Raw genomic sequence first — 14,873 nt, 5'->3', positions numbered from 1 at the left:
TAATAGATTATTCACATTCTCTATTCCTCCTTTCATTTATACTTCATAATGTGGTTTCTAAGTGGAACTCTAGTGTTAATGCTATTGGTGGGCTTAAACCATCCCATACGTTTTTGTTGTTAATACAGCTATAGTGCTGCGTATGTGATAATCACCCAATTCAATAAGTATTAGTTGTTTTTTCATTGATATACTTAAATCTTCATAGTCTGGTATTAGGTGATTTTTTTTTTAATTGTAAAGGTGGTTAAAAAGAGGATGGTTTTATTTCCTGGACAGAAGTTAATAATACAAGTTTGTGATTACTGTCTTGGGTCTTTCAAATGATCCAGGAGACCTCAGGATCTACCACTTTCAAAACAACTCTCAACTGTCCCTTACAGCGGAATACTAGAACCACTCCACCAAGAGAGTTAAGAGATATTTTTCACCCAATTTTTAAGCACTCTTGTTAAAACAGTTGATCACACAATGTGTCCTTACTGTCCGTCTACTCTTGGGACAACACTTCAGGAGAGTTTCAGCCCTATTAGAAAGTGAAAGTACCTTTTAAATTTCTTTGGCCATTAAGAGCCAACAGTCATGTCACTAATTATTGTGGAAAGGAAGAATTCCTGGAAAGCGACTTGAGACTCATATTTAATAAGACTGCAACATCCAACTGCCTGATATATTCGATTATTGACCAGAATAATTTAATTTCAGGACTTGTATTGAATCCTCACCTTTTAGCAAAAGTAAACTGCCAGAGTATTTTCATTTCCTAATTGGGCCATAGTCTCTCTTTCTCTTTTTTTCCACTTGACTGAGTCATGGATTAGTTTGTTCTAGTATTGCTTGCCTTTTGTGATTGGCCTAACTATGGAAAAGCACCCTTTGTTCTTTGGTTTCCTGTTGGCCAGGTCACATTTCAGCTACTCATTAAAACATGTATTTATTCTACTCTGGAGCACATTGTCTTGCCAACCATAAATTTATAGTGAAATGTAACAGTAAATTGTGCTCTGTGGTCAGAAATGCCAAATGATACACACAACAGCATAAAGGTTTCCAGCATAGGGTAGAATTAACGAGCTTAGGACCAGTGCCTGGATTGTTGACCATATTTTCACAGTGGCCAGTTTTGTTAGATTCAAGCTTGGAGAGAGCTTGAAATCACTTATCTCAGATGTTTGCACTCACAACCACAAAGCCTCTGAGAAACACACAACTGATCTTGTAATAAGCTCCAGCTGAGTTTACAAGACTCTGAACCTTTCTGAAAGCCTGTTTAGTTTAATGAGGGTTTTCAGATTTCAAAGCTCACACACCTTCACATAAAAATAGATGATTATGACCAAATTAGGGCATGCTGTTCTGAGTGTGTTCTCCCAATATGTTCTCTTTTCAGTTGTCACGCATTGTTTTCAGTATACTTTTAGCCTTCCGGACATCATTTTAATGTAAGATTTTGATAAGTTTTATTGCATATAGTTTGTTTAGGCAGATGTGTTAAGATTTTTCTCTTGACAGTTAAAGATCAATATGCATATATTTATTTCATAATAAAAGTAACAATTTAAAAAAATGTAAACCTTCAGCTTTTGCTACCATGACAACTGTCCTCAGAAGCTAGGCCTCTGTGTTCATATGTATGACCTACTTCATAGGCCTCTACAACCTGTTTCTGAATGGCTTGGAGGGAAAAGAGCCATGTCCGTTAACCAGTAAGATGGATATAGGAGAGAGAATATTCATACTTTAGTCATTTTGATATTGCACAGATTTCCTTTATGATTACTTATAACACTATCTTCATTGAAAAATATAATGTTTAAATGATAGCTTTAATATGTGCACCATATTTTGGTATTTTCTACCTAATTTTTTAAATGTCTTCTCAGCCACCCTTAGAAACATAGTAATAATTAGGTTGTGAGGCACTTAAGCCTGACTTGAACACCAAATTATTTATTACATTGTAACTGTCGTTTTACAAAAAGGCATAATGCAGAATGTGAGGTTCAAATCTCAGCAGTATAGAAACAGAAATCGAATATAGAGAGGTCCTTGAAGAAAGCAGGAGGCATGTGAATGAGACCAGACTGCAGTGGAATGGTGTTGAGCTGGTAGATCCCTTGTCTCCTGAGCCTCTTCAGTTTTCCCACCTAACTCCTGAATCACAGAAGTAAATTGACAACACATGAGTTAGAAGTCGCTAAAAAGTTGAGCTATTCTTCAGAGATATGGTTTGCTGTTTCATCTTTCTTTCCAGCTGTTATTTTCTTACTCACCCTAGCCCAAACACTGAATCCTTTGAATTTTTTTTTTCCTACTCTTTTAAATAAGAATTAGCTATCCAACGTTTGGGAAAGGATATGGAAAAAGGACCTGTGTCTTAATTAAAGTCTTGCATTTTAATAAGAATTTGTTTTCTAAGCAGGGACTACCTTTTTAACTGTTAAAAGTTCTACCCAGTGTAGCTCAAACTGGCGTCTGAGAGTTATATAATTCATACATTTCGTATTTTTATTTCATTTTATTGTGCACTCTTACCAATTATGGAGATTGCCTTTCTCTTTCACTTTTCTTGCAAAATGTAGTTTACATAGAATTAAATAGTCAAAGTGTTGAGTAGGCAATATTACTATTCTCTATTTTGAAAGTGCACGGGGAATAACTGGTTTGAGGCATGTCTTCTTGCTCTAAATAAATAGGGAAACAATGCAAAATTTATAAAATATGGTTTTAGGCATTGGCCAATATACAGTACAGTAATGTGATCCCTCACAAAAGGTAAACAGACAAGGTAAGTACTACAAACACCTGAGCTTCCTGCCTAGTGGCAGGATCCAGAGTGTTAGTGTAGAAAGTGAGAACCCAAGCAGAGCCTAATTGTCTGGCTGCTTAAGGAAGACAGAGATAAGAGCTCAGGGAGGCCAAACCAACAGGATTTTGGGGGAGTCGTAATGGAAAGGTTGGACTTACGCAAAGAAAAAGCTCCAGAAATCTGTGTAAGGATCTAGTTTAGTATTTGATTGAATACAGTTGTGTATGCATAGGGTGGAACTCTATAAGGCAGGAGAAAAAGCAGCTGTTGGTAAGCTATGAAATGATCACTTCCTAGGGCACTCATAGGGCTGAGAGACATTTGAGTTTCTATCAAGCAAATAGGATGTTCAGTAAACACTTGGGAGAATATTTGGAAATGTTCAAAGAGTCGTTAGTACTAGGAATAAGCTAATCCCTAGACCAAGGAATTGTTACAGAGCTGTGCTAACAAAGCTTAACAATAGGCCTTGAAAGGATAAAACTGATCTGCAATTAACTTAATGTTTTGCCAAGACAAATACTAATATACATTAAGAGAAGACAACAAAGTCCAACTGCTCATATTAATTTATAATATCAGGCATCTAACTTACAAAGTACACATATAAAAAAGCAGGAAGCCAGATGTGGTGGCTCATGCCTGTAATCCCAGCACTTTGGAAGGCCAAGGTGGGCAGATCACAAGGTCTAGATTTTGAGATCAGTCTGGCCAATATGGCAAAAAGCCTTCTCTATCTCTACTAAAAATACAAAAATTAGCCTGGCATGGTGGCAGGTGCCTGTAATCCTAGCTATTTGGGAGGCTGAGGCAGGAGAATTGCTTGAATCCAGTAGACAAAGGTTGCAGTAGCCGAGATCATGCCTTTGCACTCTAGCCTGGATTGACAGAGCAAGAGTCTGGCTCAAAAAAAAAAAAAAAAAAAGCAGGAAAGTATGACTCAAAACCAGAATGTAAACAGTTAATTTAAACAGACCAGAAATGATAAAGGTGATAGACTTGATAGAAAAATCAAGGATTTAAATGAAAACATGAACATACTAAGGAGAAAAAGGGAACACATATAAAAGAACCAAACACAACTTTTAGAACTGAAAAATATAATGTTTATGTGCAAGATTTACTGGGTATATATGGTTAGGCTTTGTGCCCCCAACCAGGTCTCACCTTGAATTATAATCTCCATAATCCCTATGTGTTACCAGGTGGAGGTAACTGAATCACACAGGTAGTTTCCCCCATGCTGTTCTGATGATAGTGAAGTAAGTTCTTGGGAAATCTGATGATTTTATAAGGGTTCTTCCCCCTTTGCTCCTTACTTCTCCTGCGGCCTTGTGAAGAAGGTGCCTTGCTTCCCCTTTGCCTTTCTCATGATTGTAAGTTTCCTGAGGTCTCCCCAGCCATGCTGAACTGTGAGTCAATTAAACCTCTTTTTTTAAAGAAAGTACCTAGCCTCAGGTATTTCCTTATAGGAGCATGAGAACCGTATGCTTAAATGGTAGTTTCGACATTGCAATAGAAAATGTCAGTGAACCTATAGATACAGCAATAGAAATTATCCAAACCGAACCTCCAAACAAGACAAAAATGATGGTAAAAACTTTCTATAAATGTCATGAAATCTATAAATCTATAGATCAAAACACAGTGAGCCTCAATCAAGATAAACAATAACAACAACAACAAAAATCACTTTAAGGCACATCACTATCAAATAGCTTAAAGTCACTGATGAAGATTAAAACTCTAAAATAGGGAAGAAAAATACCTTGCAAACAGGGCATCACATAACCTATACTTCTCATCAGAAATAATTCAAAGCAGGAGACAAGGGAATTACATTTTAAAGGACTAAAAGCATTAACATACAACTCTATATACAACAAAAATAGCTTTCTAAAAAAAATGAGATAACTTTAAAAAAAAAATATATATATATATATAATTTTACTTTAGGTTTAGGTTCTAGGGTACATGTGCAGAACATGCAGAATTGTTGCATAGTAACATACATGGCAATGTGGTTTTGTGGTTTTCCGCCTCCATCCCCCTGTCACTTACATCTGGCATAACTTTCAGAGGGAAAATCTGAGAAAAATTTTTGCCATCAAGCTATACTAAAGAAAATTCATCAGATGGAAGAAAATTATACCATGTGAAAACTTGGATCTATACAAATCCCTAAAGAGTGGCAGAAATAGTAAAATAAAATATTTTTTATTTTAAAATTTATTTCAAAGATAATTGTTTAAAGCAAAAAGTATTCTATTTTAGTTTTTCTAACATTTGTGTATTTAAAAGACAGAAAAATAGCATAAAGGAAGAAAGAAGGGAAATGGAACTATACAGTTTTAAGGTCATTGTGTTGTATGTGAAATAGGATAAGATCTTTATACAAGGAAGTACAGCTGGGTAATAAACCAGGAGCGAAGATAAAAAGAAGTAAAGTACAAACAAATTCTCGATATTAAATAATACAGAAAAGGAAAAAAGGGAATAAAAACAGATGCAACAAACAACAAAAAAGGAAAGGTAATAACCTTAGTTGCACATACATTAAAATATAAATGATAGAAACAACTTAAAAGGTAAAGATTGTTGGCTAGGCACAGTGGCTCACACCTATAATCCCAGCACTTTGGGAGGCCAATGTCAGCAGATCACCTGAGGTCCGGAGTTTGAGACCAGCATAGCCACCATGGTGAAACCCCATCTCTACAAAAATTAGCCAGGTGTGGTGGTGCGCACCTGTAATCTCAGTTCCTAGGGAGGCAGAGGCAGGAAAATAGCTTAATCCTGGGAGGGTGAGGTTTCTGTGAGTCAAGATTGTGCTCTTGTACTCCAGCCTGGGTGACAAAGCAACACTTGGTCTCAAAAGAAAAACAAAAACAAAAATAACAACAAAAAACCAAAAATCAAAAAGAAAGAAAAAGGTAGAGATTGTCAGACTGCACAAAAAGATGAGGGAGACATATATATGCTGTGTACAACAAATTTATAAAGACACAGATTAAAAGAATGACAACATAATGCCATGGAAGCATGGCATTTAAAGAAGTTTAAAATGGTTGTATTGTCATGAAGGACAAGAAATAATACCAAATATAAAGAGAGACACCACATAATATGAAACGGATAAATTCTTTAAGAAAATGTACCAAGTTTCATTGTTTACACACCTAACAACAGAGCTTCAGAATGCTTAAAGCAAATAATAGAATTGAAAGGAAAAAGAGAAAAAAAACCCACAAGTATATGTGAAGACATCAATATTTAATTTATAGAACAGAACATTAAGCAAATAGAAAATCTGAAAAACACTGTCAATAAACTTAATATAATTGACATTTATAGAACTTGCCACCCAACAACAGCAGAATACACATTATTTTCAAATGCACATAGGATATTCACCAAGTTTGACCTCTTGGGTCATAAAACATCTTAGGAAATGCAAAAGTGTCAAATTTATGCAAAGTAGGATTTGGACCTTAACAGAATTAAACTAGGAGTTAAGAACATAAAGATATCTGGAAAAAAAATCTCTGAGTATTTGGAAATTACACAACATTCTTCTGAATAATCCATGGGTTAAAGAGAAATTCACAAGGGAAATTAGACTATATATATTTTAAATTAATGATTTTAGTTGACAAGAATTGTGTATATTTACCATATACAGAATCATGTTTTGAAATATGTGTACATTGTGGAATGGATACTTCAAGGTAGTTAACATATGCATACCTCACATACTTACCTTTTTTTGTGGTGAATACACTTAAATTTTTCTACACTCTTAGTGACTTTCAAAAATACAATATAGTGTTATTATCTATACTCACCTCCTTATGCAGTAAATCTCTTGAATTTATTTCTTCAAATTAAATTTTAAATCCTTTGTCCAACATCACCCTGACCATTCTCACCCACCATTTAGCTCCTGGTAATTTCTATTCTACTCTGTGCTTTTATACATTCAGCATTTCTAGATTCTACATATGGTAGTTGTTTTCTGTCCTTGGCTTATTTCACTTAATATGTTATTCTCCAGGTTAAATCATGTTGCCCCAATTGTTAGTATTTCTTTCTAAGGTTGAGTAGTATTCTATTCTGTATCTGTACACCACATTTTCTGTAAATACTTATTCATCGATGGACACTCAGGTTGATTCCATATCTTGGCTATCGTGAACAATGCTATGGTAAACATGGGAATGCAGTTATCTCTTTGAGTTCCTCATTTCAATTCTAGATATTCCTATGGATACGCAGAAGTCAGATTGCTGGATCATATGGTAGTTATATTTTTTAGTTTTTTGAAGAACCTCTATAATGTATTTATAGTGATGGTACCTGTTTACATTTCCCATAGTGTACAGGATTCTCTTTTCTCCATATTTTCATCAGTACTTGTTATCTGTTGGTTTTGTTTTTATAGTAGCCATTTTAACAGGGGTAAAATAATATCTCATTGTGGTTTTTAGTTTGCATTTCTCTGATTGGTGATATTGAGCAATTTTTCATATACCTGTTGGCCATTAGTATACCTTCTTTTAAGAAACGTCTATTCAGATCCTTTGTCCATTTTTTTAATTGGATTATTTGTTTTGTTGCTGTTGAGTTGTTCTACAGGTGGTCTCTTCACTCTGTTGATTGTTTCATTTGCTGTGCAGAGGCTTTTTAGTTTGATGTTACAACATTTGTCTATATTTGCTTTTTTTGTTTGTGCTTTTGGGGTCATATTAAAAGAAAATCATTGCCCAGAACAATGTCATGGAGTTGTCTCCACCTCTTCTAGTAATTTTACAGTTTTAGATCTTATATTTAAGTCTTTAATCCATCTTGAGTTTATTTTTATACATGGTATGAAAGAAAATATTTAGAGTTTAAAAAATAAAGATACAGCTTTATCAAAATTTGTGAAATATTGCCGAAGTACTTATGGCATTGAATGGTCATATTAGAACAGTCTCAAATGTCTCAAATCAGTAATACAAGCTTCCACCATAAGAATCTAGGAAGAAAAGAACAAATTAAAGTTAAGTTAAAGAAAGGAAATAATAAAGATAAGCAAAGAAACCCATGAAACTAAGTTTAGAAAAATAATGGAGAAAACCCATGTAACAAAAGCTGGTTCATTACAAGAAAAATTGAATAAATTGACAAATTTATTGCCAGACCAAACAAAAAAAGAAATGACATAAGAAATTAATGAAGAGACATCACTATAATCTGTATAGTTATTAAAAGGGTAGTAAGGGAATCATGAATAACTTTATGCCAATAAATTTGACAACTTGGATGAAATAGATGGCTTTCTGGAAGGAAACAAACTGCCAAAGTCACTTAAGAGGAAATTGATGTCTAAAGTATACTATCAAGATAATGAATATGAAGTTTTAAGCCCTCCAGCAAGGAAAATTCGGGTTCACATGGCTTCAGCAGAGAATTCTACCAAACAAACATTTATGGAAGAAATACCAAGTCTGCACAACAGTGAACCTCAATCCATATATTTTGCCCTATTAAAAACTTACCTCAAAGTAGATCATAGTCTCAAATGTAAAAATTTAAACAATGCAATATGTAGAATAAATTATAGGAGAAAAATCTGTGTTATATTCAGTTATGCAAAGATATATTAGCAAAAGCATGGTCTATAAAGAAATACATGATTGAGTGGGCTTTATGGGCCACTCTCTTGGCCACTCATTCAGAACTTTTTGTAGAAATCAACAAAGCATTTCTAAAATGTATATGAAAATTCAGAGATCCTGTATCCAAAACAATCTTGAAAAGGAAAAAAAAACTGGAAGACTCCCACTACCTGAATTGCAGGCTTAAGATAAAGCTACACTTATAAACATAATGTGGTGTTGTATTTATTAAGGAGAGGCATATAACTCAAACATGCATTTATTGTATGACCCAACAAAGCTGCTTCTGGATATTTACCCATAAGAAATGGGAACATGTACCCACGGAAACACTTGTACATAATGTTCATTGCATTTTTATTTGTAATAGCTGCAAACTGGAAAAAAAAAAAGCAATGTCCATCTGTGGGTGAACAGATGAACAATTATGCTAGATCCATTTAATGAAATACTAATAAGTAATAAAAGAAGATAAAACTCAAAAGCAGCATGTATGAATGAATCTCAAAAACTTTATAATGAGAAAAACAAGCCAGCCAGAAAAGGGTACATATAACATATTATATGATTTCATTTACCTGAACTTCTATGGCAGACAAGGCAAACAAGGGTGACAGAAAGTAGATCTGTGCCTGAGATTAAGATTGTGGGTTGCATAGATTGCAATAAAACTTTTTGGGTTGATGAAAATATCCCATGGCTTCATTGTGATTTTCATTGTATGGGTATTTATATTTGTCAAAACTTGTAGATTCACTTATATCCAATTCATGTCATGTAATACTTCAATAAAGTTAATTTTTAAAATAGTACATGATGTATGCATTGTTTTTTAAAGCAGAGAAAATGTTATTTTGATTTTCTCTTTGTTTCCTTGGGCTTTACTAGTATTATTGGAGATATTTCCAAGAAAAAGTGAACTAAGTTTTTTTTTCTTTTAATTAGCACAGTGGAAGCAGTGACATCATTTCAGCTTTTGTGTGTGTGTGTTTTTAAGGAAGTTAACTTCACTAAATGACATGCAGAAATAGTTTTAAGCCTGGTCATCAGCACTGACTCCTAAGAGCAAGAAGATGTTCTCATATTTATTTTTAGTTCATACGAAATGTTTCACGTGAATTTAGCTCCTGATTTTATGACTGAGAAAAAGAAAGAGACTTATAATGTATTGTTTTTATCTCCAGAAGATAATAGATTCTGGACATTTCTTCCCAAAAGCAGTTTCTTAAAGTCCACCTATATTGATGTAAGTGTCAGATCTCTCATCAGTTCCAGGATGCAGAAAGATAATTTTCTCTTTCCCTGAGTTTGCATCTTTTCCCACTACATTACAAATGTCAGTTTATGGCAGAAATAGCAATCTTCAATAATTATGTGAAAAAGTCATTACAAGAAAAGGGCCCTTTTCACATACCAAATTAGCCTAGGTTGTTTACTTTAATGAAAACCCTCCATGCTGGTGCAGATGGACCTTTCTTACACTGCTCATGAGATTGTGGATTGACAGATTGCATGAAAGCCAAATGGAATGTAGTAGGGGCAGCAGCAGAAGGGAGAGTTGGGTTGCCTCCCCTGATCTCCTGATCAAAGGACCTAGATAAAGCTACTGCTCACATACAGAGCATGTTTAGATTTATTGAGTCATCTCTTATTTTTGAATATACCAAAACAGACAGACCCAGTTTTTTGCAAACAAATTGCCATTATTATGTGTAATAGAATTGGAATAAAGCGACTGCCATTTTTATGTTATTGGGTTGCCCTAAATCATGTGAAAGTGCACACCTCTTCCCACCTTGACCACTTTACTGCCAGAACTTCTTTTAATCTTATCTTATATTCTCTTGTTTTCTTGCTCTCTAGTTAGAAAACCACTTGACCACTGCCCACGTGATCTATGTGATTTCTTTCTTTCTGATTTGGAGTCTTCCCAATATCAACCCTACCTTTTTAAAAAAAATTTAATGATACAGATACTTGGAACTTTTCTAATTAGCTTCTATTTCTGTCCTGAAATATTTAAAACAAAATATTTGGAAGGATTTTGACGTTTAAACTCTCATGCTATTTGTATTTGCAGTTCCCTGAATGTGGTTTCTATGGAATGTATGATAAGATCCTGCTTTTTCGCCATGACCCTACCTCTGAAAACATCCTTCAGCTGGTGAAAACGGCCAGTGATATCCAGGAAGGCGATCTTATTGAAGTGGTCTTGTCAGGTAGTATACTTTAAACATTTGCTTTATCCAGAAGTTGTATTTGAAGAATTCTTGGGCATATGTTTTTTAAAAAAACAAAAAGCATACATCAAACTCATCTCCAAGAGATGTTGGAGCTCTGTCCACATGAGAAAGGGAAATAAAAAGTTTCCCTTAGATTGGCTGTGTCTACACCCACAACTGTTCCAATCATGTCTCCTGACTTACTGTTTCCTACTGCCCCCTTTTCAGCCCCTAGCAACATACAGATGGTGTCATTCAGCACCTTGAATCATTTGGACAGCAGCAAAAGCAAACAAGAAACTCACCAACAGTGAAGCTAAATTAGCTGTCAGGGCTATATATGTACAGAATGTGTGGAAGCCAAGAAATAACACCAGGGCTAAGAAGCCCTTGTCTTATTAAAGTTAAAAGTCCTGTAGCTATGAGGTAAGCCAAAGCCAAGGAGGCAGCCAGAGCCCAGGAGTTAGAGCAGGTTAGCTCATGCCATGTGAGGCTGTATTTGCCTTTGCTCGCATTTGTATTTCTTGTTTAGGATTTGGAAGTTGGTAATAGGACTGTGCCTATCCAAACAGATTAAAAAAAAAAAAGGATATATTTTTACTTTTTAAAAAAAGCACCAGAGAACAGAGTGGAGATCTTTACAATGATGCTCAATGGAATGATAATGATGTCCAAAATTTTATTGTTTATTTTTGTTAAAAAGACAGTAATTATTGAAAACGTGGATTGCTTTGTTCTTTTCTTCTCTCCTGCCTTCTTTGTTTACTATCTCTTTGACTACAGGAAGTCTGGTAGCATTATAGATTCTTAACTTCATTTCTTCAAGTTCCTCCACTTGGTTAGAGCCCCATACTTGGGTACACTGATTATAATTCAATTTGCCTTTGTTTCACTCACTTTGCTTTGATTCAGTCTAGTTCTCTTTTTGTCTTAATTATTTGCCCACAGTTGTTCAAGGTCCTGGGATTGCCACAATTTTATTGTATAGATGGATCCTATAAACAAAACTTTTATGCTAGACAAAAGTAATTATTTTTTCTATTGCCTATAGGGTTGCTAGTTGTTAAACAAACTGTAAAAGCAAAAGCTTTGATTTTTTTTTTTTTTATTACTTTTTTAAAGAAGTCACTTGCTTTGTCTGGGTTTTCCTTTCCTTTGGCTCTTTGACATTTGCTTACTGCACCTCACCTCCTGAAACCAAGGACTAGACATGTTGTTTTCTAAGTTTCCTGTTTCTGAACACTAAATTAATTATTCAGGGAAATCATGCCATAATTCATATTAAACTCATAGCCAGGCTGCTTGGTAAATAATGTAATATGTTTTATGAGTCCTATTGCCCTGTGGCAATGTTCCGAAATACATGAGGATTTTTAATATTGCATTTCTAAATATGATGTATCATTCTTTCCATTTTACTTTTGTTATCAAGCACTTTAGAGTAGTAGCAGACAAATTGAATGAAACCTGTGTGGGGGTGTATTTATGTAGGAGAGGACTGCTTATTTGCATGTTATCCCAGCATTAATGAGCCAGACCTGCTCTTCCCTCATGTTGACCTGATGTAGCCCTCTAGAATTCCCTTGCTGCATGAGAACAATGTTCTGCTTTTCCTCTCCCATCTTTGCAAATTGAGAACTTCATCGTGTGTATGTCCCATCTCCCCTGCTATCTACCCTTTATGTTCCATCTCTCCTGTTTTCCTGGCTAACAGTTGTTGAGAGGGCGTTTAAGAGCAGCCTGTTTTTTTTGTTTTGTTTTGTTTTGTTTGTTTGTTTTTCCTGCTTTCCCAGTACCAGACTCCAGAAGGGCTCCCTTAATCTTACCAGCTATTTTGCTGGTATTTAAAAGGAGCTATTCTGTAACAGTTTAATTCTCATTTTGTATGACATAGTGCCACTTTTCCAATGTCATTGACCCTTTAAATTATTCAATTATGTTTATCAGTTGTACACACACACACACTTAATTATGTTTAGATCTCCTGAACTTACCTATAATCATCAGCAGCAATATTCTTCCAGCTTCTCTCCCACTCTATTGCTTAGCATTGTGATTTGCTCAATAAATGTTTATGTTTAAAATAGTTTTTTTTTAAACCCTGTTTGTTACCCATATTTTTTACCTCTTTTCCCTTAGCCTTTTTAGGCTCTGATGTTCCTTTATTTTTTTTTTCCCTGTCTTCCTTGTATCCTGACTCTCCTGAAGGTGATGCTCCATTTCCAAGAGGCTTTGCTTATTTTCCTCCACTCTTAGTTGACAAGTTGAGTAATATGGCCCTCTTCTGATTTTTCATTGCAATTTTTGGTTGTATCCTGATCCAGCCACCCTCTAGTCCAAGATGTTACTTTAATTATTTATGTCACTTCTTTGCAGTGAAGTGATTTATTTTCTTTGAAGACTCATTTTCATGTATGTATGGCAATAATCAGTGTTAGATTCTTAATATTTCCATTTTATGCACCCATTAATCCTTGGTTTTGTTAACATGCATGTTTATGATTCCTCAGATTCCTTATTATTAATTTTTGTTATCAGTCACCCATGGTGCCATTCCTGACTTCACCAATAAGACAAGTCTCCAGCTTCAAAATCTCCATTTGATAGCACTCCTCTTCTCCTACTCTAGTTTGTCTGTCTACCAAGCACACGTTCCTGTTCCCTGTCTTTTTTACTGTATTTTAATCACTAAATGCCTACCATTGTTGACTATGTTTTTCTCTTTCTTTTTTCTCCACATAGCATGTGGCTTATTATAGCCATGTCTTACATCACTTTGATGCATTTTCACTGACTTTATTTACATGGGCAGGGCCTGCAATACCTGTTACTAATCTGAATTACTTTACCACCCATTTTTGCCATTTCTTTCCTGAGCCACATGGGACACACAGTTCCCAGCCTACCTGACTAAATGCAGATACAACTTTCACCTGGCCTAATCATTGTTCAGCAGTCTTTCCCCCACCTCATCCTTTTGTTATCCATAGATGTGAGGTTCTCCATAAACATGTATGAGTTCATGTATTGATTACTGGCTATGAGAATAATGTTACCACATATACAACATTTTGTAAAAATACTGATTTTTTGTAAAAATGTTATTTCTAGATATATTCTCAAAAGTAAACTGAACTTCAAGTCTTCTTGCTATGCATTCTTTTGGCCCACATAAGAGAAATTAGTATATATCAAGTGAGCAGGATTGTCCCATGTTATAATTTGAGGCAAGGCAAATGATAGCAACTAGGACGCTTCAGGCCTTAGGTACAGGGGAGCTCGGATTACATATGCACTTCTGACCCAGTTCTGGAGGAGGACAGGATGGGTGCTGATTGCCCTGGGACAGATGCTATTTCCTAGAGATATAGTTAAGCATCAGTTTCACTAAAACTGCAGTGGGTAAAGGAATAAACAAGCTGTGGGCATTTTCCTTCTGAAGACTGTAGTTTTACTGTTAAATTTTATTCAAACTTTCTTTTTCCTTATCACAAATTAAAGTTTACTCTATAATTTGACACAAAGCTAACCTGGTTCTTTTTATGTTTAACTAACATTCTACCAGCAGGAACATTTTCTGACATAGGACTGCGGCAAAAATGAGAGGGAAAAAATAGGGAACACATTTCAAGTTAAATACTTTTATTTATTCAGACAACATCAAGATTTTTTTTTCTTTGCTTATATCATTTTCTGCTCAGACTTTTCATCATCTTTAAACTGCTTTGGGAGTGAAAACTAACCAAGCTGCTTCTGGCTAATTTGCTGATTTTTTTTTTCTCCCTCCCTTTCTTTTTGTAAAACATGACTAGTGTGAGCTAGTACATTTAAACACAGTAAGCCAGGAAAAGATTGCTCATGAGTAGATATATTGGGTTATTGAGGAAAAAAGTGACAACTGCATGAAAGTTTCTTACCCCACCTATCCCCACTACTGGCAAATTCTCTGTCCGTTAAACAAAGGACTAGAGTTCTTACTATTGTTACAAAGTAGGAAAACACTGAAAATGGACATTTCTTTTACCAAAGCCAAAGTCAAGTTCAAGTATATAGTACTGAACTGTAAAACAAAGGTCATGGAATGTATTTGAAGCCTTCTTCATGATGGACCTTTATCAAATCCTGATAATTTGGCCTTAACAGATCAAATTAATAACAGAACTACATTTACATAACTCAAAC

General features: G+C 34.9%; 1 protein-coding gene across 3 annotated transcripts in view; it reads left to right on the top strand.

Annotated features, from left to right (window-relative positions):
• The window catches only part of PRKD1 (protein kinase D1), a 350,894-nt gene that overhangs the window by 187,222 nt on the left and 148,799 nt on the right, over nt 1-14,873 (top strand). For all 3 annotated transcript variants that reach the window (XM_039469407.2, XM_039469406.1, XM_074393281.1), the window contains exon 2: nt 10,550-10,688. In XM_039469407.2, coding sequence (XP_039325341.1) covers nt 10,550-10,688 — 139 coding nt within the window. The remainder of the gene's footprint in view (nt 1-10,549; nt 10,689-14,873) is intronic.

The sequence above is a fragment of the Saimiri boliviensis genome, chromosome 2, assembly GCF_048565385.1.
Source record: "Saimiri boliviensis isolate mSaiBol1 chromosome 2, mSaiBol1.pri, whole genome shotgun sequence".
Taxonomy (NCBI): Eukaryota; Metazoa; Chordata; class Mammalia; order Primates; family Cebidae; genus Saimiri; species Saimiri boliviensis.
The sequence above is the reverse complement of the archived record's forward strand: the minus strand, read 5'-3'. Positions and strand labels throughout refer to the sequence as shown.